The following is a 26,428-nucleotide window of genomic DNA, read 5'->3' as shown; positions in this document are numbered from 1 at the left end:
CTCATTTTTTTGCTTTCCAAAAAAGGCCTCTAAACTCAACTGCCTAAAAATGACATTAAACAAACCTGTGTACATGTACACATAAGATAACATTGGATGAGTTCAGGGGCAGCTGAAAAAAAAGCAGCCAACTGCCTCTGAACGGCCCTTTACCAGCAGCAGTGTACATGAGGCCTTACCAAAACACTGCCTATGCAGATAAGGGGGTACCTGTAGATAAAAACAAACTGTGCAGCTTTGAACAAAGTTGAATAATACTCTTGTTATAGGTGTAGGCCATTTACTTACCTCCTGAAACCTGGTTGAAAGACTCCCAGAGATGGCATCATCCAATCCTGCCTTGCTGCTAGGACGTTGCTAAGACACTCCCAGCTGTTACTGCTCACCCCGCCATCACAGGAGTGAACTCTTTAGCAATTCAGACCTTCTCGCATGTGCTCTCTCGCCAATACTGCAGTAGCTCTGAGCTCAGCGATGCTGCGACAACGGAGAGCGTGGACCATCCATGTGTGGGGGTTTAAAAGCTTGTACCTATGATGGTGAGGGTGAGCAGTAACAGCTGAGAGTGTCTTAGCAATGTCCTAGCAACAAGGCAGGACGAGGGATGCCATCTCCATAAGTTTTCAGCCAGGCTTCAAGAGGTATAAAGATGTTCTACATCTATAACAAAGGCATTATTAAACCTTAGTCAAAGCTGCACAGTTTGTTTTTATCTACCGGAGCCCTTTACCTGCATAGGCAGTTTTTTGGTGAAGATGATTAATTCAGGAGACGGCATATGTCGTCTATCTCCTGAGGAACAAAGTAGGCAGTTCATAGAGACCTGGGAAGCCAGTCAGCTAGTTGGAAGGGTCAGGGGCTAGTTTAAAGATTCTATTACACAGTATTCTTTATATACTGTAGGGTGGCCACATAAAATAACACATATTTAATTAGCACAAAACTAAAACTGTGTCTGTGAAATAAACTTAAAGTATACCTGTAGTTACTTTTTTCCAGATTCATTTTCTTTGGGCTTCATAAAAGTGTGCATCATAATTTTTCTTCTAAGGTACCCTTGTAAATGCAGGGCTTTGTGTTCTACAAATACTGACTTCAACTAGAAAGTCAGCTCTTGTCCCGCCCCCTGCAGCCTCTTGTACAACCAATGACAAGGGGGCAGGAAGAGGCAGACCAAAGTGTCAACTTCCTAGCTTGTGTTGGTGTTTTCATAACACATTTCCTGTTATACATTTATCTCTAAACTTTTACAGATTGGGGAAAAAAAGTGTTAATTAACCACTTCAGCCCCGGAAGGTTTTACCCCCTTAATGACCAGGGCATTTTTTGCGACGCGGCACTGCGACGTTTAAACTGACAATTGCGCGGTCGTGCGACATTGTACCCAAACAAATTTGATGTCCTTTTTTTCCCACAAATAGAGCTTTCTTTTGGTGGTATTTGATCACCCCTGCGGTTTTTATTTTTTGCGCTATAAACAAAAAAAGACAATTTTGAAAAAAAAAAAAAAAAAAAAGATTTTTTAATTTCTGCTTTTATTAGATATCCAAAAAATCTATATAAAAAATGAATGTATTCATTAGTTTAGGCCAATATGTATTCTGCTACATATTTTTGGTAAAAAAAAATTGCAATAGGCATCTATTGATTGGTTTGCGCAAAAGTTATTGCGTCTATAAACTATGGGAAAGATTTATGGACTTTTTTTTTTTTTTTATGTTTTTACTGTAATGGGGGCGATCTGTGATTTTTTAGCGGGACTGCGACATTGCCGTGGACAAATCTGACCCTAAGTGACACTTTTTTGGGGACCAGTGACATTATTACATTGATCAGTGCTACAATAAATGCATTGATCAATGTATAAATGACACTGTCAGGGAAGGGGTTAACACTAGGGGGCGATCAAGGGGTTAACTGTGTTCCCTGAGTGTGTGTCTGCGTAACGGGATCACGGGTCGCCAGCGGTCATCGAATATGTGGAACCCGCGGGTACACGCCCACAGTGTGACATGCACGGACCGCTGTACGGGTACGGCGGTTCACGCAATAGATCAGGCCTGCCGCCATATAAATACAGTGGCTGGACGCAAGTGGTTAAAGCGGTATCAAACCCAACACCAAAAATGTAATATATTGCATCTTATCAATCCTTAGATGTGCTGGCTGCATTGCTTTTCTTTTTTTTAGGCTTTTTTCCCCTCTGTTTTCACCTGGAGATCTGGTCAGTAACACACCTCCTGTATTAAAGTGCCTCCACTCTGGATGAAGGAGCGGGGGGGGCCCATTTGGACAGCCTGGGGGGGGGGGGGGGGGGAGGAGTGTTAGATGTATTAGCAGATTTAGATACAATGACAATGGAAGTGGAACTCCGGCTAATATGTGTGTATAAGCAGTTACAGCAACATTTTTTTCCCCTTTTGGCATAAAGCTTTTAAATAAATAAATAAAAGCTGATCATTGTAAGCACCTCTGTCAGTGGAAAATGGTTTGTCCCATCCCTGTAACTGATACATTTAGAAGAGAGCTTGTTCTTTTGAAAAACAACAGACTTACTGGCAGGATCACCAGGTAAAAATAGAAAAGTAAAAGCCTAAAAAAGAAAACGAATGCAGCCGTCACATCTAAGAGTTGGAAAGCAATATAATACATGGTTTTGGGTTTAATACTGCTTTAATCGTGTTCATTAGTTTCCTGATTCCAATGGCTTCTCATTTCTAATTATACTGTTGTTTTTCCTTAATAAATAAATGAGTTCATTGTGGATAAGAAAGGGTGAATTGTATAAAGCTAGCTGTGCATGTCACTTCAACCAATATTAAAAAAAAGAGATCTCAAGCACAATCTATAAATAGGGCTGCTAGCATGATGTGATTAAACACCTAAAGTGATAAATAAAGTATGCGGAACTAATATAATCAACTCTGTGCTGTGTTGTGCTGCAAATCACCAGTGCTATTTATCATACATACAACCCCTGGCAAAAATTATGGAATCACCAGTCCCTGAGGATGTTCCTTCAGTTGTTTATTGTTGTAGAAAAAAAAAGCAGATCACAGACATGGCCAAAAACTAAAGGCATTTCAAATGGCAACTTTCTGGCTTTAAGAAACACTAAAAGAAATCAAGAAAAATAATTGTGGTGGCCAGTAACAGTTAGATTTATAGAACACGCACAGGGAATAAATTATGGAATCACTCATCTCTGAGGAAAAAATTATGGAATCACCCTGTAAATTTTCATTACAAACACTAACACCTGCATCAGATTAAATCTGCTTGTTAGTATGTAGGTAAAGAGGGTAAATCATCACGCAGTGCTGCACAAGATGTTGGTTGTTCACAGTCGGCTGTGTCTAAAACATGGACCAAATACAAACAACATGGGAAGGTGGTTAAAGACAAGCATACTGATAGACCAAGGAAGACATCAAAGCATCAAGACAGAAAACTTAAAGCAATATGCCTTGAAAACAGAAAATGTACAACAAAACAAATGAGGAACAAATGGGAGGAAACTGGAGTCAACATCTGTGACCGAACTGTAAGAAACCGCCTAAAGGAAATGGGATTTACATACAGAAAAGCTAAAAGAAAGCCATCTCTAACACCTAAACACAAAAAAACAAGGTTACAATGGGCTAAGGAAAGGCAATCGTGGACTGTGAATGATTGGATGAAACTCATATTTAGTGATGAATCTCGAATCTGCATTGGGCAAGGTGATGATGCTGGAACTTTTGTTTGGTGCCGTTCCAATGAGATTTATGCAGACGACTGTCTGAAGAAAACATGCAACTTTTCCAGAGTCAATTATGATATGGGGCTGCATGTCAGGTAAAGGCACTGGGGAGATGGCTGTCATTAAATCTTCAATAAATGCACAGGTTTACATTGAAATTTTGGACACTTTTCTTATCCCATCTATTGAAAGGATGTTTGGGGATGATGAAATCATTTATCAAGATGATAATACATCTTGCCATAGAGCAAAAACTGTGAAAAAATTCCTTGAAGAAAGACACATATGACAATGTCATGGCCTGCAATCAGTCCGGATCTCAATCCAATTGAAAATCTGTGGTGGAAGTTAAAGAAAATGGTCCATGACAAGGCTCCAACCTGCAAAGATGATTTGGCAACAGCAATCAGAGAAGGCTGGAGCCAGATTGATGAAGAGTACTGTTTATCACTCATGAAGTCAATGCCTCAGAGACTGCAAGCAGTTATAAAAGCCAGAGGTGGTGCAACAAAGTACTAGTGATGTGTTGGAGTGTTATTTTGTTTGTTTGTTTTTCATGATTCCATATTTTTTTCTTTAGAGTTGAGTGATTCCATAATTTATTCCCTGTGCTTGTTCTATAAATCTAACTGTTACTGGCCACCACAATTATTTTTCTTGATTTCTTTTAGTGTTTCTTAAAGCCAGAAAGTTGCCATTTGAAATGCCTTTAGTTTTTGGACATGTCTGTGATCTGCTTTTTTCTACAACAATAAACAACTGAAGGAACATCCTCAAGGACTGGTGATTCCATAATTTTTGCCAGGGGTTGTATACACCACTTTCTTGTAATAATCAACGCCATGGGGGAGATTTACTAAAACTGGAGAGTGCAAAATCTGGTGCAACACTACATAGAAACCAATCAGCTTTTATTGTCAAAGCTTAATTGAACAAGCTGAAGTTAGAAGCTGATTGGCCGCCCCATGTGTCATAAACAGGTGAAGACATTAAAATACATAAATGTTTACAAAAACTTTCACAAGTGAAAAATTCTTCTGTTCTGTGTTCAGGTGTAACGCCACCACCACCTCTTATGATTATGCTCTTATCTTATTGCCCTACAGAGTATAAGGTCTAATGCACATATCTCTTTTAGAACTTGGACAGGACTGTCACTCCACCAATGTTTCCAAATCTTATCAAGGATAAATCCATATATCCATGTCAGAGAGATACAAAAGTAAATACCATAGTGCTCTCCGTCCAAACATGTTTCGTCGTCACATCGTCATCAGGAGCTTGCACAAAACATGTTGGGCGAAACAACTGGAGGTCATGGTGAGAGGAGGTACAGCCTAGGGCTTCAGGAGAGACAAGCAGAGCAGAAGGCTGCATGGTAGTGGCAGGCTCATTGTCACTCCCTAGAGTGCGGCTCTCCAGCTAGTGTGATTTAAAGTGAAAGTAATCTGTCTTTATGTAAGAGCATTTTTATTCATTAATGCAGTAAATATTTAGATATGCAGAGGTGGTTATATGAATCCTTATTCTTAATGCTTGACAAGATCTGGAAACATTGGTGGAGTGACAGCCTTGTCCAGGCTCTAAAAGGAATATGTACATTAGACCTTTAATTTAGAGGTCAAAAAGATAAGGTGAGAGCATGTCCATAAGAGTTGGTGGTGGAGTTACACCTGAACACAAAACAGAAGAATTTCTCACTTGTGGAAGTTTTTCATTATTTGTTGGAGGACTTTTATTTGTGGACACTTTTGTTTTTTAACACTTACAATTGTTCAAAATACATAGACTATATTACGAAAAGTTTTGGGACACCTGCCTTTACACGCACATGAACATTAATGACATCCCAGTCTTAGTCTGTAGGGTTCAGTATTGAGTTGCCCACCCTTTGCAACTATAACAGTTTCAACTCTTTTGGGAAGGCTGTCCACAAGGTTTAGGAGTGTGTCTATGGGAATGTTTGACCATTCTTCCAGAAGCACATTTGTGAGGGCAGGCAATGATGTGGACGAAAAGGCCTGGCTCGCAGTCGCCGCTCTAATTCATCCCAAAAGTGTTCTGTCGGGTTGAGGTCAGGACTCTGTGCAGACCAGTCAAGTTCCTCCACCCAAAACTCGCTCACCCATGTCTTTATGGACTTTGCTTTGTGCACTGGTCCAAATCATTTGGTGGAGGCGGGGATTATGGCGTGGGGTTGTTTTTCAGGGGTTGGGCTCGGCCACTTAGTTCCAGTGAAGGGAACTCTTAACCACTTCAGCCCTGGAAGAATTTACCCCCTTCCTGACCAGAGCACTTTTTGCGATTCGGCACTGTGTCGCTTTAACTGACAATTGCGCGGTCGTGCGACATTGCACCCAAACAAAATTGACGTCCTTTTTTTCCCTCAAATACAGCTTTCTTTTGGTGGTATTTGATCGCCTCTGCGGTTTTTATTTTTTTGTGCTATAAACAAAAAAAGAGCGACAATTTTGAAAAAAATACAATATTTTGTACTTTTTGCTATAATAAATATCCCCATTTTTTTTTAAAAAAAGCTAATTTTATAAGTATAACTGCGGCAGCTGGTCAGGAAGCCGTTAAGGTGTCAGCATACCAAGACATTTTGAACAATTTCATGCTCCCAACTTTGTAGGAACAGTTTGGGTGAGTGAGTTTGGGGTGGATGAACTTGACTGGCCTGTACAGATTCCTGACCTCAACCCGATAGAACACCTTTGGGATGAATTAGAGCGGAGACTGCGAGCCAGGCCTTCTCGTCCAACATCAGTGCCTGACCTCACAAATGCGCTTCTGGAAGAATGGTCAAATTCCCATAGACACACTCCTAAACCTTGCAGACGGCCTTCCCAGAGGAGTTGAAGCTGTTATAGCTGCAAAGGGTGGGCAACTCAATATTGAACCCTACGGACTAAGACTGGGATGCCTTTAAAGTTCATGTGCGTGTAAAGGCAGGCCTCCCAATACTTTTGGTAATATGGGGTACACTTTTAAAATCTTCACCTGTTTATAGTATACAGTATATGGCAATGATTATCACATGAAAGTGGTGCATATGTATGATAAATAACTCTTGTGATTTGTGGCACAATTCAGCAAGAGTTGATTATATTAGCTCAGCATACTTTATTTATTTGTGCATGTCATTTGCTGAGTAATATAATCTAGTTTCTCCATTATTCATGCATGCTTATTGTTCTGGGTTCTTGTATTATTAACAATATTCTCAAGCTATCTCAGTCCCTGACCTCTTCAGAAACATGAGCCAGGACTGCAAATCTATGATAATTGCAAAGCTTGTTCTTTTCCAGTTGGTAGGCATTTCTAAATGGCCATTGTTATTAAGCAGAGTCTTCCTGTATCAGATTTTCTTTTGCACTATTTTTAGCATATCGTAAGGTAAGTCTCACTCAGGTAGACGGTGGGCAGGCCATCTGGGTCTCTTACCTCAACCTCAGGGGAATGGACCACAATGCTTGACAGGTTTGTGTATTGTCTTCTACTGTTTAAAAATCTGTTGCTTCACCTTTCTCAGTTGTGTAGCATTATGGGGGAGTGGAGGTAACCTATACTACTGATACCTGTGTCCTTGGGAGAACATGATTTAATAATACTTGTATTTGTGCTTCATTATGACGATGAAACACTGCCATTGTGCTTAAGTCAGAAATGTCTCTAATGCCCCGTACACACAATAGGATTTTCCGACGGAAAATGTTCAATGGGAGCTTGTTGTCGGAAATTCCGACCGTGTGTAGGCTCCATTGGACATTTACCATCGGAATTTCCGACACACAAAATTTGAGATCTGGATCGTGTGTACACAATTCCGACGCACAAAGTTCTATGCATGCTCGGAATCAAGCAGAAGAGCCACACTGGCTACTGAACTTCATTTTTCTCGGCTCGTCGTACGTGTTGTTTGTCACCGCGCTCTTGAAGTTCAGAATTTCCGACAAGATTTGTGTGACCGTGTGTATGCAAGACAAGTTTGAGCCAACATCCGTTGGAAAAAAAACATGGATTTTGTCAGAAAATCCTATTGTGTGTACAGGGCATAAGTCCTATGTAATCCACTGCAGCCAGAATCCACAGAGCCCCATGCATGTGGGTTGGGTGATTTCTGAATTTCAGGAATGGTTTTCCTGTATTATAATAAGGTAAAGAGAAGAGGACTGCAGGATGCTGGTAGTGTAAGGTGAAACATGTGGTAGGTAATGGTACCCAGACACTGTTACTTTATGATAATGGTGCATATATACAGTGGATATAAAAAGTCTACACACCCCTGTTGAAATGTCAGGTTTCTGTGATGTAAAACAATGAACAAAATAAATAATTTCAGAACTTTTTCCACCTTTAGGCTGGGTTCACACCGCAGCACGGAGCGGCTTACAGTAGGGGTCCAGTGTTTCCCTGTTCACCATTTCAAGTCTGGTTTCAGCCCAAATTTTCAGACCTGAAACGGACCAAAAGACACACAGGACTTCTGTGCAATCCGCACCAGAGCCACTCCGGAGATGTGTGAACCAGCTCCATAGAGAGCCAGTCACAATCTCCTGACATGCTAATTGGATACGGGGAAACCCGCATCCAATTTGCAGTAGTGTGAACCCAGCCTACATGTGACCTATAAACTGTACAACTCAATTGAAAAACAAACTAAAATCTTTTAGGGGGAAGTAAAAATAAAGATCTAAAACAATGTGGTTGCATAAGTGTGCACACCCTCTTATAACTGAGGATGTAGCTGTGTTCAGAATTAAGCAATCTCATTCAAACTCGTGTTAATTAGGAGTCAGTACACACCTGCCATCATTTAAAGTGCCTCTGATTAACCCCAAATGAAGTTCAGCTTTTCTAGTAGGTCTTTCCGGACATTTTCTTAGTATCCTACAGCAAAAGCCATGGTCCGCAGAGAGCTTTGAAAGCATCAGAGGGATCTCATTATTAAAAGGTATCAGTCAGGAGAAGGGTACAACAGAATTTCCAAGGCATTAGATATACCATGGAATGCAGTGAAGACAATCAACATCGAGTGGAGAAAATATGGCACAAGAGTGACATTACAAAGAACTGGATGTTCCTCCAAAATTGATGAAAAAACGAGAAGAAAACTGGTCTGGGAGGCTGCCAAGAGACCTACAGCAACATTAAAGGAGCTGCATGTGACAACAATCTCCCGTAGTCTTCATATGTCTGGGCTATGGGGTAGAGTGGCAAGATTAAAACCTTTTCTTATCAAGAAAAACATCCAAGCCCAGCTATATTTTGCAAAAACACATCTGAATTCTCCAGAAAGCATGTGGGAAAATGTGTTATGGTCTAATGAAACCCAGGTTGAACTTTTTGGCCATAATTTCAAAAGATATGTTTGGCGCAAAAACAACACTTCACATCACCAAAAGAACACTATACCCACAGTGAAGCATGGTGGTGGCAGCATTATGCTGTGGGGCTGTTTTTCTTCAGCTGGAAGAGGGGCCTTAGCCAAGGTAGAGGGAATTATGAACAGTTCCAAATACCAGTCAGTACTGGCACAAAACCTTCAGGCTTCTGCTAGAAAGCTGAACATGAAGAGGAACTTCATCTTTCAGCATGACAACGACCCAAAGCATACATCCAAATCAACAAAGGAATGGCTTCACCAGAAGAAGATTAAAGTTTTGGAATGGCCCAGCCAGAGACCAGACCTGAATCCGATTGAAAATCTGTGGGGTGATCTGAAGAGGGCCGTGCACAGAAGATGCCCTCGTAATCTGACAGATTTGGAGTGTTTTTTCAAAGAAGAGTGGGCAAATATTGCTAAGTCAAGATGTGCCATGCTGATAGACTCATACCCAAAAAGACTGAGCGCTGTAATAAAATCAAAAGGTGCTTCAACAAAGTATTAATTTAAGGGTGTGCACACTTATGCAACCAAATTGTTTTAGTTTTTTATTTTTATTTCCCTCCACCTAAAAGATTTCAGTTAGTTGTTCAACTGAGTTGTATAGGTTTTTTTTTTTTTTTTTTCACAAGAAAGAGTTGTATAGTTTATAGGTCACATTAAAGATGGAAAAAGTTCTGAAATGATTATCTGTCTCATTTTTTTACATCACGGAAACCTGAAATTTAACAGGGGTGTGTAGACTTTTTATATCAATGTGCAAACCTACCCTGAAATATACAGGGGTTGACTAATAAAACTGGAGAGTGCAAAATCTGATGCAGCTGTACATGGTAACCAGTCAGCTTCTAACTTTAGCTTGTTCAATTAAAGTGTAAGTAAACCCTCCTATCGTTTTCTGCCAAGGAAGCTGCCATCTTTGCCTCTGTTTAATCTACAACTGCCATGATGCTGCACATGTGATCAGTTATGACACCAGCCATTGGATGGCTTGACAGTTTGGTTGAGAGCACATCCAATGGGAGTGTTACATTTCTGGCATGTGCCGGAAATGAAGCAGTTTTATGGATGGGTTTACTTCCGCTTTAAGCTTTGACAAAAAATAAAATGGAAGCTGATCGGTTAATGTGTAGAGCTGCACCAGATTTTGCACTCTCCAGTTTTAGTAAATCGACCCACAATGTCCTACAGGAACCTGCATTCATCATTGCCAGGAACAGATGGATGTCAAAATCAGTGTATGACTACACATGTGAAGATCATGGACCTTCATGTCTCCTTTATGGAGGCCTAACTTCACTTTGCACTTAGCCTTATAAAGGTTCATTTACTAAAGGCAAATAGGCTGCTCACTTTGCAAAGGAGTTTCCCCAAAGCTTAGTGAATGTGGTGAAATTTCTCTTTGTAAAGAATACTCAGTCATGTGTGAGGAAAATAAAAAAAACGAATTTTTGCTTGCACGTGATTGGATGGTTGGGATGATGGAAGTCAACAGAGCTTCACCTCATACACTAAGGTCTGGGGAAAATTTCCTTGCAAAGTGGACAGTTTATTTGGCTGACATTAGAACTATTGGATCTGCCCTGACAGGAATAAATAGGCCGAATTCAAATCTATAAACTCTCAGATTGTTCTTAACCCAGTTTGCAAATATGTGGCCTCATGGCGCATGGTTTTAAGCGCCGAGGTGCCGCATATTTGCGTGAATTGCTGTCAATACACCTGTGCCGAGAGAGCGCACTGCGTATACTGGGTATATGTAAAACATTAACCCCCAGCCACTCCTGGCCCTTTAAGAGGTTCATGATGCCTGGAGGCAGGGTGGGGCTTAAGACCATGTGACCGCCGTGATTGTCTGTCACGGCGGTCACGTAGTCTTAAGCCCTGCCCCACCTCCCGACATCATAAACCTCTTAAAGAGCCAGGAGGCGCTGGGGCTAAGAGGTTATTGTTTTAACCACTTCTCGACCGGCTCCTGTACATATACGGTGGCAGGATGGCTCTCCTGCGCAAATCGCTGTATATGTACGCAATCGCCGCCGGCCACCGGCGATCGCGGGCACGAGAGCCAGAACGAGGATTTTTGTGTGTAAACACACAAATCCCTGTTCTGATGGGGAGAAGAAACAGATCTTCTGTTCCTACTAAGTAGGAACAACGATCTGGCTCCTCCTCTTGTCACTCTATCCCCTCACAGTTAGAAACACAACTAGGGAACACATTTAATCCCTTGATCGCCCCCTAGTGTTAACCCCCTCCCTGCCAGTGAAATTTATACAGTAATCAGTGGCTATTTTTAGACCTGATCGCTGTATATATGTCAATGGTCCCAAAAAAGTGTCAAAAGTGTCTGCTGCATTGTCGCAGTCCTGATAAAAATCGCTGATCTCCGCCATTTCTAGTAAAAAAAAAAAAATAAAAATGCCATAAATCTATCCCCTATTTTGCAGACGCTATAACATTTGCGCAAACCAATCAATATACGCTTATTGCGATTTTTTTTTTTTTTTACTAAGAATATGTAGAAGAATACTTTTTGGCCTAAACTGATGAAGACATTTTTTATCTTTTTTTCATTTGGGATATTTATTATAGCAAAAAGTAAAAAATATTGTGTTTTTTTCAAAATTGTCGCTCTTTTTTTGTTTATAGCGCAAAAAATAAAAACTGTAGAGGTGATCAAATACCACCAAAAGAAAGCTCTATTTGTGGGGAAAAAAGGTCATAAACTTTGTTTGGGTACAACGTCACATGACTGCGCAATTGTCAATTAAATCGATGCAGTGCCGTATCGCAAAAAATGGCCTGGTCAGAAAGGGGGTAAATTCTTCCGGGGGGCTGAAGTGGTTAATAAAGTGGTTGTAAGTGGTTGTAGACCCTTACATATACCCAAGAAGATGATGAACGCAGGTGAAACAAATCTTCCTATGTAAGTTGTACCTGTTTATCTGCAGTCTTCTTTTCTCTTCATCTGTTCAAAGTGCTGAATTATAATACTTGTCTGAGAGTTCAGAAAAAGGGGGGCGGAGAGCTGAAGTTACATCCTGCAGAGCTCAATGAGTAGAGTTCTGAGAGTTAATTGGAAGGAAGGGACACTGCCCCCTCTACACAGCACACAGGTACAGAGCTGAGGCTGTCAATCAGCTGGAGATCCCTCCCCGTCACCATTTTTCTCTTGGTGTGAGGAAAACTAGTCAGTAGTGAGTCATGCTGATAGCAGAGGATTGAAGCAGCAGAGAAAAATTACACTTAGTGCTCCTAATTGAGGCAAGTACACACTATAGAGGGATATGCTTTGTTCATATTTCATGTCTGAGGTTTACAAACACTTTAAGAACAGCAAAGAAAATCCAAGTAAATGAAGGGTACATTTAGAAAAGCAGACCCACTCCATGTGGGAAAGAACTGTCGACTTTTGTTGTGTTTTGAGTCACCGTGAAGAAATTGCTACATTCATGTTCATTTAAAGAATCATTCAGATTTTATTGCTTAGTTTTCCTTATGCAATACTTTCTTCATACAGATGGAGCAAGTGGAAGACTTTCAGAAATTACGCAAAACAGCAGAAGACATGGGACTTTTCAAAGGCAGTGTGGTGTTTTTCGGTCTCTACCTTTCACACATCCTGGTCCTAGAGGTTCTCGCTTGGGCTACCCTCAACTACCTTGGCACTGGATGGATACCAACCATAATCACCATTCTGCTCCTCTCAATATCTCAGGTCATTTCAATTCATTGTAAATCAATTGCCTGTTGAATTAGTTAATTCTTGTAAGAGACCTAATGGACTTGGTGTATAAAATATAAGGAAACCAAAGCGGGAACATGTGACCAATAAAATTCTTGATTGAATTTGCTAACACGGACAGGAAAATTACAGCTGAAATCTGATTGGGTTCTATAAACAACATCATTATTTTCTAGTTTCTCTACTTTTATACATCACTCCACTGGTTAACACTCTTAAAGATATTAGTTTTGTACTGTTAATTTTAGCACCCTGGATGTATATACTCATGGTACATGTATTTTTCTGCAGGCCCAGGCCGGTTGGCTGCAACATGACTTTGGGCACTTATCTGTCTTCAAGACGTCAAAATGGAATCATATCGGCCATAAATTTGTCATTGGCCATCTGAAGGTGCTGTCACAGAGGGGGTGATTAGTTGTATAATGGAAATATGATTCAGAGCCTAGATAAGACATCTGTCTAGCATACACATAGATAAGGAGAATACAAACAGATTATATACATTTTATCTACAAAAGGGTCGAAAGACAGTATATTGGTATTTTATGAAAACCATATTCTGTGTGGATAATGTTATGAGTTTAAGGGGTAATCCTCTGAGATAGATGAGTATCTATCTGAGTCAGTTCCTTTCTGTGTGGGTTCAGCACACCATTGGAATTAGTGGTATTTCTGATGTTCTTTTTGTTTCAGACTCATAAAAGTAATTATTTGGGGAAAGTTCCAAAAACAGGGGGGGGGGGGTAAAAAAGAGATCCTCACTGATGCCAAAAGTGAATCTAGATCATTTGTATAGACCTGTGCGTTGGAAAACACATTTTTTTAAAATATATAATCTTTATGTATGCAAAACAAAGTAACGTGTCGCATTAAGCATTTCCACAAGTGTAAAAATAGAAGATCCAAAAGACATGTATAATATACGCAAGCACACAAAATACATCAACATACTAGTAGATGCACACACATTACGAGGTAGCAGCAACCTTAAAGGCATATACATAGACCCAGAACATGAAAAATAACTTAACAGCTAGGTTCTGGAACCACTCCTGGACTGTCAGAGACAGTTAGAGTGCTAAGTTGACAACAATGTGGTCCATCTGGCCCTGACGTTGAGAGAGGGGGGCCAAAATAGCCTCCATCAGACTTCCCCTAATAGGCCACCACCAAAAGGGTTGGAAAACACATTTAAGGAAACCCCTTTTACTCATGTTCCCTCACTTCTCCTTCTTCCGTTACAGCAGGTAACACTATCCTGCAGTTCCAGCTATGGTAAAGCATGTCACCTGCCCTCCCGTGACAGTGTTCAGGTGTAGCAGCCAATCTTTAGGCTTGAACACCATCAACATATCTGGGGGAGTGACATTACCTCTTCTTTGGGTTGCAGTCATGGACACAGATTATTGCAATGCTTGCTGGGCATCAGAAGGAGTGGTGAGGTAGCAAGGCAAGATGAGTATAAAGGGCAGAGCACTGTCACTTTGTCCTGCAGGGGCAAGGTGACCGTGTCTCTTCAAAGGGAATCTACTGTAAGTTTTGATCAATCTAATCTAAGTTTTGATCAATTTTATTTAATGTTAGCATTTTTATAAACTATTCTTTTATATATCTTTTATATATGTTTCCAATATGTTTAAAATTGCTGTATCACAAATATGCATCTAATACAGTTCTGTCAGAGAATGCTGGACTTTCTAGTATTAAATCCCAGCACTAGCTCTGCACTTGTTGACTGCTCCCTCCTAATTGAAGTTTTGGCTCTGTATGCTTTTGCCCTGAACATAAAACATAAATGAAGAACATGTATACAAAGCCATCCCTTTAAAGGTTCTTGCCAGATGGTTGGTTGGTCATGCATTTTCTGTATTTTCCAATACAAGGAAACTGCATGGATGTGAGTAACTTTATGGGGTTCCATAGGATCTGTTTCCACTAATGTGTTGCCTTGAGCTGTTTAAGGATAAAGATCTTGCAAGGTCTATTTCTGAGTGTGTTTGAATGGAATTTTTCCACCTGAGCCAGTTTGAGTGGGGTCTTTCAAAGAAGTCTCAGGTACAACACTTGCACAATGCAATGTTCATTGGTGCACAAATTGTTATGAAATGTACTTTTTTTTTTTTATAAATTGGATAACATTTCAGTGAGCTCTCAGACCCCTGTTTTAAGGAGTTCAGAGCACTCAAAGTGCTGAAAAAGGGCTCAAATGTTCCAAGTGCTTTATCAATTCTGAAGCACAATTTAGAACAGATGAGCCCACTTCAATTACTCTTCAATTAAACAGTTCCCCACTTTTTTCAAAAGATTGTTTATTGGTATTCTATTCACTATTACAAGCACAATGAAACAGTCTGCAGCAGATCTAGGTATATATATGGCAGTGATAGAAAACAAGTCATTCACACAAACATGGGTTGCATCTAGGGAGATGTGGGAGTTGTAGAGCTATGTACTGATATTCAATCTTGCTGCTTAGCTTACTTGAGCCCATCTGCCATCAGGGAGCTTCAGCCAACTGGTGGAACCATCGGCATTTTCAGCACCATGCCAAGCCTAACATATTCAGCAAGGATCCAGATGTGAATATGGTCCACATTTTTGTGTTGGGTGACACCCAGCCTGTGGAGGTATGTGCCACATATCACTGTGCAATTTGTCATATAATCATTTACTAGCAAATGTGTGACTGTTCATTATTGGTGTAATTTTTGGAATGGGTGCAGTTTGTTAATTGTCTTAATTGTGTGCTTGAGTAATGTTTCATACAAGATATTTAAGTTTTATTTTGTGTATGTACTATATTTGTTAAAGAATAAATGCTACTGGCCACTGGGAGGGGTTAAGGCACTCTAAAAAATACCCACTGTAGGGATAATGCTAATAGCTTGGTGACCTCTCACTGAGGGGTAATTGCACACAATCTTGAGACTTGCCACCGACAATTGAATGCATACTCTAGAGACTTGTCCTTGATGGGTAAATGCACATACCCTGCTGGTGTAAAAACTGATTGATGAGCGCCGTGTACTGGAGGGACTTTCAATTATATAGATTTTGGGAAGGGAGCTGTGTGGGGGCAGGATACAGAAGAAAGCCCAATATGTATGTGCCGGGGGAGGGATTTTACTGATAGAGCATGCCCTGCTCTGTTAATCTCAGGACTGGAGCAAGAATCCCCCTTGGAGAAACAGAATGTGGGAATCCAACTTGAACACTAAACAGAGCTGGCATCACAATAGAAGCAATTTATCTCAGGCCTTTTAGCCATACTGTCACTATAGATGCATGTGAAGAACAAAAAAAAACTAACTTCAATCAGTTTAATCAGATTTAAAGCTTGTGTACAGCACTTTGATGTGGTCAAAGTGCAAGAAATGATCTGGTCTAAAAAGGACCCATACTGTCCACATAAGCTTGTTTTATACCAACCATGCTCAAGAATAATTATAACAAATTTCACAGAGATGTTAGAAATGTATGTCTTCCTACTGGAATCCTCGATCCTTGGTCTTCACTCCTTGATGCCAATCACATGGTCTCTACCAAGGAGGAGCAGCAGAGTTCAAGCAAATCTTCTTCAAGAAGGATCAAGTAAACAATAGTTCTAAACTGCTCACTTGACCTAGAAAGGTGGGGAGACAAATTTGTAGGCCTCCAGGAGAAAGGAAGATATAACAGGTAAATGTTTATCACTTTTAGGGTTTATATACGTTTATGTGCACAGTATAGATTAGCCTTCATCTAATCTTTGTACTGTTTGCACTACTTTACATCAAATAAGTGGTATGTGAACCAGTACGTTGGAAATACTACTGCTGATATTGACCTACATTCTCAGTCTTGAGTTTGTACGTGAACAATTTTCATGTATTTCCTTTTTTCAATGATATTTGATTGCTGCCTGGTTAGTCTTCTTACATGGCTTTCTAACATGGAACCATTCAATGAGATCAGCCCTATCAATCTGCAGCACTAAGACTTTTTGATAATCACAGTTTATGAAAAATATTTTAAGTTGATTATGAAATTTACTCATATTGTATTTATCATAACATAATAACGAACTTGGTACTGTGGATGACATCCAACACTGATTTGCAATTAAGTATGTTCTCCCATCTCCTCACAGTATGGGAAGAAGAAGTTAAAGTACCTGCCGTATAATCACCAACATCAGTATTTTTTCCTGAGTGAGTATATGCACTATAATTTAATTGTTTAACCATTTTGAGGCATCTCCATGCTTTGCTCCAGACAATATCCTATGTTTGTGGTATAGTCCCAGTTTTTTCAACCCCTGAGAGGCTATACCAACAATGGTCATGATGTTACTTAAGAATGGATGCATCTGGTGGGGATTCATCAGGCTGGAGAAGGGGGTTCATGTTTAATTCCGAAATGTTAAAACTATGGAAAGTTGGCCTAACACTGTGTACCCTTGAAAAAAAAAATAACAACCAGCATTTTAGAACACAACACTAACAGGCAACATGATCTGTAGAGACTGATCTTGAACTTAGATTTTCTAAAAAATATTATTTATTTTTTCTGCAGTTGGTCCCCCACTTCTTATCCCAGTGTATTTCACAGTCCAAATTATGAAGACTATGATAACCCGCAAGGATTGGGTGGTAAGTGATTTCTACTACCCCCGTTCACATAACAATGTACTGTATGCCCAATATAACATTTAGGCATAAGAATTTCCAGTCAAAGAGAAGAACACCCATAGCTGCCTGATGAAGGGGGCCCTGCATGATCCCAAAATTTCACATATCTTTTATGTGACTAAAAAAAATGTTTGAGATTATACCTTGGTGTGCAACAACATCCTAACTTGCACAAACACACATCATTTTTTAGTAATTTGTTAGGACTGTCTGGATTTTAGTCACGGGAGATAAAAGAATGATGTACAAATGCTAAATATAAACAATATCTGAAGCCTTTATCTATTCACTGACCTTCATAATGACCCATGTCTTAGATACACTTCCTAAGTAGCTGCAAAAAATAAGATCTACTACCACAAGGCGCATGCCAAAAGTGCTATTTATTTCTGTCTGGTCGATATGTCTTATAGGAAATCTGTACTGGGAGAAATATTAAGGCTTTCTGAAATTGCTTTTTGGCTATATATGGTCTCAATACCTTTGAGTTCCAGAATTATAACAAGCATACAGTAGGTAAAGTTAAAGACAAATCAGAACCTCTCGTCTGACTACGTGGTTTGTGACTTAGAAATTAATCAGTGAGCCAGTATTACAGCCAGAGAGCAGGTATATTACGAAGATTTCAGCATTGGCTTCCATATTTCTTAATACAGATTTCCTTTAATTATGGACAGCTATCAGAGATAACAAATATTTGTATATAAAAAAAGAAATTCTAAGGGCTCGTATCGATGGACTTTTGTTCAGGTCAGATGGGTTTTTCATTATTGTACAAGCCTATAGGATTGCAAAATTCACTTGAAGCAGGTCAACAGCAGGTCAAATGCAGCTTTTAATGAATTCTGAATGCTCAAAGCTAATCGAGACAGGCCCTAATGATGAATATTTTTAGGAATATTTCATGACAGGAATGACTTTAGGTGGATCTGGGTGCAGTTTTGGTGGAAGGTTATGCCTTGTCTTTGTCATAACTGTAGAAAATTGCGCTAGTTCCTAAGTTTATTGATCTCATAGTATGTTAACACCTCTTTACATTGTATTATTTTATATTCCTATTATTATGTTTTACAGGATCTGGCTTGGTCTCTGTCTTACTATACTCGTTTTTTCTTCACATTTGTTCCTTACTTTGGAGTTTTTGGATCTATTGCCCTGCTCACCACAGTCAGGTATGTAGCCCTGACTGACCGTAAACATCTGTAAATTTATTTTATATACTGCTTATATTTATTATTAAAGCTTGCCCAGCTTTTCCTTGTACATGGTAGCAAAATATCATGCAGGTCAGGAAATTACCAATTTAAAATGGTTAGACACTACCTGAGGAGATGACGAGAGTGGCATTTACCAGTGCCCTCTTTCAGGTCCGTAAGCTGCTTCCACTCCACTGGAAATCCCCTGATCCTCCTTCTAACAAGTTTTAGGTGACTCCTATGGGCAACACTCTTATTTTTGCAAGATTTATATACCAACAACGGAGATGCCTGGGAAAATTTGAAAGCTGTGGGCTTCTTGGCTTGCTACGCCTGGCCCAATTCCTGGGAAACTTGTCCAAATGGGACTACTTCAATGTCATGTTGATGCATAATCACTGCCGCTTGTCATTTAATGTCGCTACTGCATTGTATGTCTATGTGCCTTTCTCTGGTATTTGATGCTTGATCTCTGAGAAAAACGTCCTTGTTTGGTGATGTACAATGAATGACTGTCAAAATGTTGTTAGTGCTAATGAAGTTTTCTGTATTGGCACCAGATTGTTATTGTTTCTCTTGGTTCAATAAAAACTTTCTGATATAAAAAAAAAAATAGTTTCACAAAACAAAAACAAAAAAACTAAAAAATTAATTTCTTAAAGCAGATCTTTCCTCCCTTTCCATGAATTTGACATCAGCAAGAAGAGATAAAATTGCCTGACATTTTTTTTTTTTCTTGCTTTACTTACCCTTTTTCTATTTTACTTCTTGATTTCCCTGAAGGCAGTGTTGACATAGTCCTGGCTGCACAAAGACAACATCTCCATTGCCTTCAGGGAAATCCCATATCTAAACTGCAAGATCTGGCAGTATTGTCATAGTGCACATGCACAAGGTGAAGAGTAAGATGTCGTACGCCTCATTTTGCGAATGTGCCGTATGAAATTACATTCATTTGCTGGAGAAAAAAAGCTTCTCCCTGAGATCTTGGGTTTTGTATTCTCCAACAAAGGCATTTAGCGCTGTATGACACATGCGCAAGATGATACCATGCACTTTATTTTGTGCATGTGTAATATCACATACATTTCCAAAATGGTGGATTGGGAATGAGAACCCAGCCAGCACAGAGTCTGACAAAAATAGTTAAATACAAAGAAACAGTCACAGGGATACAGGTAACTATTATGCCGTGTACACACACGACCGGACTTTTCGACAGCAAAGGTCCGACGGAAAAGAATCCGCCAGACAATTCGATCATGTGTGGGCTTCATCGGACATTTGCTGTCGAAAAATCAGACAGACTTTAGAAATAGAACATGTTTCAAATATTTCCGACGGACTCGAGTCCGGTCAAAAAATCTGTTCGTCGGTATGCTAGTCCGACGGACAAACAACAACGCAAGGGCAGCTATTGGCTACTGGCTATGAACTTGTATATTCTAGTCCGGTCGTACGTCATCACGTTCGAATCAGTCGGACTTTGGTGTGATCATGTGTAGGCAAGTCCGTTTCGTCGAAACTCCGTCGACAGTCCGTCGAAAAGTCCTTCGGAGTTCAGTCCATCGAAAGTCCGGTCGTGTGCACACGGCATAAATGTTTATTTCCCCACTATCCATTATTGACAGGTTTATAGAGCAGGGATGGGGGGTGTGGGGCATGGGGGGATCTGGCTGGACTTCTTTAAATAAATCACTAATTATGAAATAACAAATGATGCTCCTATACATTGCCATATTTATTTTGGTACAGGCTGGCCTCCCTTGAGGCTTATAGCAAAACAAACATTTATCTTACATTATGTACTAAATGCTCCCACATGTCCTAGCATTTAAAATACACACCCAGACAATAAAAATAAAAATGGCATTTTGCATAATGCAAATATTTATGTCAATAAGGCCATGATAAAGCTTCAGGCCACCATTGGAATTGGAATGTTTGGTGGTGGAGTAAACATTGTTTTCTTAACACCTTCAGGTTTTTTTTTTCCGTTCATCCCTGCTTTAGTGCCTGCATCAGTGTTGTTGTGATTCCTTTAAATAGACTCTCACTCCCTTGATACCTAATCTGAGGGCTTGTTACTTCCTTATCGTTGTTCCCATGTCATCTTCCTTTCTGAGAATTGTCCCCTATGCGTTGCAGGTTTATCGAATCACACTGGTTTGTGTGGGTCACACAGATGAATCATATCCCTATGGAGATTGACCATGAAAAATACAGAGACTGGCTGGGAAGTCAGGTAGGAGGCCAACACCATGGCAGATCACTAACTGATGATGACAGGTGAACTGTAATCCCTTGAAAGGTTTGTGAATGGGCACATGGTCACCCAGTCTGTCATAAGCTCCACCCACTTTTCATTTAATATCTCCTTCTAGCAGCAGAGATACACCAAGCCTCTTTGCTACTGCTGTGTTATATCATTACCTTCATGACCACCATATGTCACACATGTTAGGTAACAATATATGATATGTCCTGCTGTATTCATTTGTTGTTATAAAATTGGCCCACAATAAATTGTATTCACAGTGGTTGTAAACCTCTGAAATTAAAAATGAACAAAGTATATCCTTCTGTAGTGTGTACTTGATTGACTGTACCTTGATTCAAAAACTCTAGTGTGATTTCTGTCCACTCATGTGCTATCTGCACTAGTCTCTTCTGACAATCTATACTGACACCAAACAATCCCAAAAGATGGCCTCACCCCCCTCCAGCACTTAGCAAGTAATTGACAGCCTCAGCTGTGCATGTTTCCCTATGAGACTGTGTAGGGGGGTGGGTTTCAATTCTCCCCACTCAGGTCTCAGATTACATTCAGCTGGGTGCTCTATGTTGTGCAGTGTGTGACATCAGATCCCCACCCCCTGCCTTCTGGAGTTCAGAAATGCTGAGTAAAATGTGTGTTTATGGGGGCTGCAGATAAACAGGTACAACTTATGTAGGAGGATTTGTGTCATTTCTGTGTATCATCTGAGGCCAGTCACTTCACTGATTATATGTAAGGGTTTAAAACCACTTTAAAGATTAAAGCCACAACGGTTTTAGGTACAACAGGGATGGACTAGAATTTTTCAGAATTTTGTTGGGCAGTCTGTGTTGCCTTGGAGGTATATCACCTAATTTCAGTGGCGCTGGTGGAAATTTTTTTGGGGGGGTGGGAGCTCACGGTCGGCACTTACCCCATCACCGGCGCCTGCCCCCTGCTCGGCGGCAGCAGCCTCCCGTTCTCCTGCTCTCCATCACCCGTGGATTCCCATTCGTCTTCTCTCCATGGTGGCAGCTTACATCTCCTCCCTCTTCCTCGGCGGCCAATCGGGAGTCTTCTCTTTTCGGCCAATCGGGTCTCACACCCGCCTCTGATTGGCCAGGTTGAGGATCAGTGTTTCAACAGCGAATATTCATTCGCTGTTGTAACACACCAGGGTGGGCTCCGGTCGCATGCTCTGAGACACTTATTTTTAAAGCCTATTAGAGCTTCTGGCTCTAATCAGGTGCTTCAGAAAAAAAAACCCCACTGCAGTAATTCATGCGCCCGGTGCCCCGAAAGGGGCCGGAGGCATGAATAGAGGGTGGCCACAGTGGCCATGGATAGATTCATGCTGTGCATGAATCTATCCATTATGCATATAGGGGGTGGCCTGGAGAGAGGGGGTGGCGCCGGGCGCCCCTAATGGACGGGCCACCACTGCCCAATTTCTTGCCATGGGGATACAACCAGAAAGTGGGGAGAAATCTCTCAAAATTGAGGGGACATCTCCTCCTAGACAGCTGCCACTGGAACAAATGTCCCAGTTGGAAGATTTCCCCTTACCTCCTGTTCCAGTGACATCTGTAAAATATTGGATTTATCATCACTTCCTGTCCCTGGGAAAAGGATCAGCAGGAATAAAATAATGGGCAGCAGCAATAAAAACATGGCAGAAGTTCTAACTATTCCAAGCTCTATCCAAAAGTAAAACAAAAAACTTTCTATATTGTGGACACAGATTTAAGCTGACCTCCAGCATAAGGAACCATTGTTTAAATACAAGAGGCATGTGTACTCTTATTTGAGCCAAGGTGTGTTTTGTGTATTTCTTCCAGACCTGTGCAGTAAACCAGCATGGACCTTTTCATTTGTGCTGGAGCTTCCTGTAATAAAGACCGGTGACTGCTGCTCTCTTACCCTGTACAGAGTGAGTGGTCTTGTCCTCGCCCCCCTCCTGTAGTTTTTCGCAGGCATCCTGTAGTGTAGGCACCTCTTGAGGCCCACCCACCGCTTTGCCCCTTGCACAGGCAGCAGAGTGACAATGTCACTGCATTTTCTATAAGGTAATATGAGAGTTTGTAATGGCATTTGGTGCACGCAAAGTGGATTTATAATGGTTATTGAGGATTATTTTGAAATTAAAGTTTTTTATGTCCAGAGTTCAGCTTTAAAGAGGAAGTAAACCCTGATGGGTTTTACTTCCTCTTTTGCCCGCTGCAAAGCCTGCAAATGAAAAGCATAATGGGCTAGTATGCACTGCATACTAGCCCATTATGTGCCACTTACCTTCAAAAGAATCCAGCGATGTCCCCTGTGTAGGCAGCATCCATCTTCTGGCCCCTCTGCCTTCTGGGCCACGGACTCCGGCTCTGTGATTCGCCGGAGCTGCGTGACATCACTCCCGCACATGCGCACGGGAGCCGCGATTAACGGCACAGGCTAGGGAAGAAACGGCACTTAGTTTTGTTTCTTCCCTGCGCATGCGCTGTTGGAATTTTCGGCAGACTACAAGTGAAATATCTCCTAAACGGCACACGTTTAGGAGATATTTCCACTACCTATAGGTAAGCCTTATTCTAGGCTTACCTATAGGTAGAAGTCCAAAAAGTGGGTTTACAACCACTTTAATCAAAGTGTTTGAGATGTAAACTATAGGGATTGATTTAATAAAGGCAAGTAGACTGTGCACTTTGCAAAGTGCAGTTGCTCCAGAGCTTAGTAAATTAGGTACATCTTCACTTTGCAAAGAATACTCAATCACATGCAGGGTAAATTAAGAAAACATAATTTTTGCTTGCACATGATTGGATGATGAAGTCAGCAGAGCTTCTGCTCATTTACTAAGCTCTGGAGCAACTGCTCTGGCAGAGTGCACAGTCTATTTACCTTTAGTAAATCAACCCCTTTGGCCACAAGCAATACAGTAGCACATTCGCTTTCCATACAAATATTATGTCAGAGTTAAACAGCTGCTCTGCAATACTTATTTGGTTTACATTACATAAAAAGGTGTGAAGTCATTTTTTATCTGTAGCTAACTTGTACATCTCTCATTTTCACAGTTGGCAGCAACATGCAATATAGAACAATCCTTCTTCAATGACTGGTTCAGTGGACATCTCAACTTTCAGATTGAACATCAGTGAGTATATATTTTATATAATGTAAATCTGCCATCAGTACCTGCAGTCATGAAAGAACAGGCCCAGAGCAGAAGGGAACCTAGGTGCAGGGCCCACATGACTGGGGGTTGCTGGGCAGTCTGGAATGGGGGGTATGGACAATTAATTTACTAAGGGGGCTTCCTATTGGTGCAATGGAGTGGAAGGGGTGCAGCCTGGAGGCTGGGTTGGTCTCGGGGGTGGGGGTAATAGCTCTCAGTAGGGGGTCAGCAGAAGAGAGGAAACCATCATAGGAAGTTTTTCTTTCCCTCCCTCCCTATCGTTTAGGCTGTATGGATGATTTCATGTTTTTCGTCTATGTGTATGGCAGCATGGGCGGCTTTGGGTTTGTAAAGAAAAAAACCCCGAAATAAATAGTAAAGGGGTGTGAAGGGGGGGTACATCAAGTTTTGGGTTCTCGTAGTGGGTGGCAGGGGTCTCGGGTTCTTGAAGGTCGGAATGTTGGAAGGAATACAGTATGTGGTGTGGAACGGGTTGGGCCCATCTCGGTATGGGTACCTTCCCTATCATGGAAATAATGGGCTATTGTTCAGCAGGCTGCATTGGGCAAGAAAATGGTAAAAGTTTGTCCCTGAGCTGGTGAGATTGCGGCTAGGGGCCAGGATGCTGAGGTGGTGGTGGTGCGATAGAAAACCTTCCTTCATTAACCTGAGACATAGTCAGTCAGTTTAAGTTAGGTAAAAAATTTGGGTTATAAAATGGAATTTATTTTATATAAAAATTGTTATGGTTGTTAATAAAGGGGCCGCTACGGGCATTTAATATCCAGAGTGTGTTGCGTGTTGCTTTCTAAGGTATTGCTGGGCCAGCAAGAGGGGTTGGAGTAGGAGCTGCTGGCAGACGATACATCAGCCATACACCAGCCATCAATAAATACATAATGAAGCTCAGATTCAGTTGATGTATTATGCTACTCCACAATTTTGTGCTTTTACTAATGAAAACACAACATGCAGTCCCACATTACATAGTTACACAGTTTTGCAATGTTGAAAAAAGACACATGTCTATCCACTTCAACCTATGTGTGTGTGCGATTTTTATTCTCCAACAATTCCCATAGGAAGACATCTAAAACATTTTTGAAGTTGTTAATACTACCAGCTAGTACCACTTCCTGGGGTAGGGAGTTACACATTGTACTGCTTTAACAGTAAAGAACACTTTCTGCAATGTAAGTTTAAACCTCCTTTTTTTAAAACTCAAATTGTGGCCATGTGTCTTCTTCAGGGGGCTTAGAGTAAACAATTTTATTTACAGTTACTGAAGTCACCTTTGATATACTGTATTTGTACATCATACCTCCTCTTAACCACCTCTTCTCCAGAGTGAATAACTGTGATCTATGTAATTGATCCTCATAATTGAGGTCATCCATCCCCCCTATTCATTTTGTTTCTGAGCTCTTTCTAATTCAACATCTATCCTGAGGATTGCACACCAAAACTGAACTGCATATACAAGATGAGGCCACAACATCACAGCAATAATTCAGAATTTATCTTTAAGGCCAACTCCATTCAAAACCTGTTTGTAGTTTTGGATAGATTGGGAAAGGAAGTGAAGAGAGATCTCCCAAATTGGGATACAGACAGCAGTAGGAAGCTGACAGAGGCTTCACACACCGTTTTTTTCTACAGTTGGCTACAAATGTTCTTATATGGTGCAATGGCTAACTTGATAGGATACAAATTAAATGCATTATTTATTGCTAATCTACACTTTTTCCAGCTTTCCTCTAGTTCCATTAACTTTTTCTCCCCCTAACCCCTGCTTGTCCCTCCTCTAGTGTCAGTGTCAGGTGTACTTTACTTTAGAAAGTAGCCACCAGCAAAGTAGAAAAGCCTGACCCCTTCCAGCTTCCTGCAGTAAAGGACTATTTTATGTGCAGAAACATTGGTCTCTCTGTAGAGGTCAGGGTTGCCAACCGCCAGTAAATTTACTGGCAGTTTGTAAAAATCAGTGATTTTTACAAACCAGCCAGTAAATATCAGGGACTGGTAATTTCATGCTGTGTTGACTTTTTAAGTGTAAATCAAGCAAATTACTTTGTTGTAGGTATTGTCAGTGTTTCCATATCATGTTTATACTGTTCAAATATTCACTGTGTTAGTTTTCAATAGGAGTTCTGTAATTTCTAAGGTTGCCAGTACAAAATGTGCTCAGCCAGTAAATTTTCCATGTTTTGTCAGTAAAAAATGCTGCAGGAGGTTGGCAACTCTGGTAGAGGCCCAACAC

At 40.7% G+C, this 26,428-nt stretch overlaps 1 protein-coding gene and 1 long non-coding RNA gene across 3 annotated transcripts in view; both read left to right on the top strand.

Moving 5' to 3' along the window:
• LOC141112133 (uncharacterized) overlaps positions 1-26,428 on the top strand; it is a 186,354-nt gene that overhangs the window by 144,643 nt on the left and 15,283 nt on the right. The gene's annotated exons all lie outside the window — the stretch shown is intronic.
• Positions 1-26,428, top strand: part of LOC141112132 (fatty acid desaturase 2-like) — a 54,096-nt gene that overhangs the window by 18,376 nt on the left and 9,292 nt on the right. For both annotated transcript variants that reach the window (XM_073604615.1, XM_073604614.1), the window contains exons 4-11: positions 12,655-12,852; positions 13,171-13,272; positions 15,384-15,509; positions 17,012-17,072; positions 17,437-17,513; positions 18,627-18,724; positions 20,897-20,993; positions 24,071-24,150. In XM_073604615.1, the coding sequence (XP_073460716.1) occupies positions 12,655-12,852; positions 13,171-13,272; positions 15,384-15,509; positions 17,012-17,072; positions 17,437-17,513; positions 18,627-18,724; positions 20,897-20,993; positions 24,071-24,150 (839 nt within the window). The remainder of the gene's footprint in view (positions 1-12,654; positions 12,853-13,170; positions 13,273-15,383; positions 15,510-17,011; positions 17,073-17,436; positions 17,514-18,626; positions 18,725-20,896; positions 20,994-24,070; positions 24,151-26,428) is intronic.

Source organism: Aquarana catesbeiana, linkage group LG11 (genome assembly GCF_042186555.1).
Source record: "Aquarana catesbeiana isolate 2022-GZ linkage group LG11, ASM4218655v1, whole genome shotgun sequence".
Classification (NCBI taxonomy): Eukaryota; Metazoa; Chordata; class Amphibia; order Anura; family Ranidae; genus Aquarana; species Aquarana catesbeiana.
This window is presented reverse-complemented; position numbering and strand designations above follow the sequence as displayed.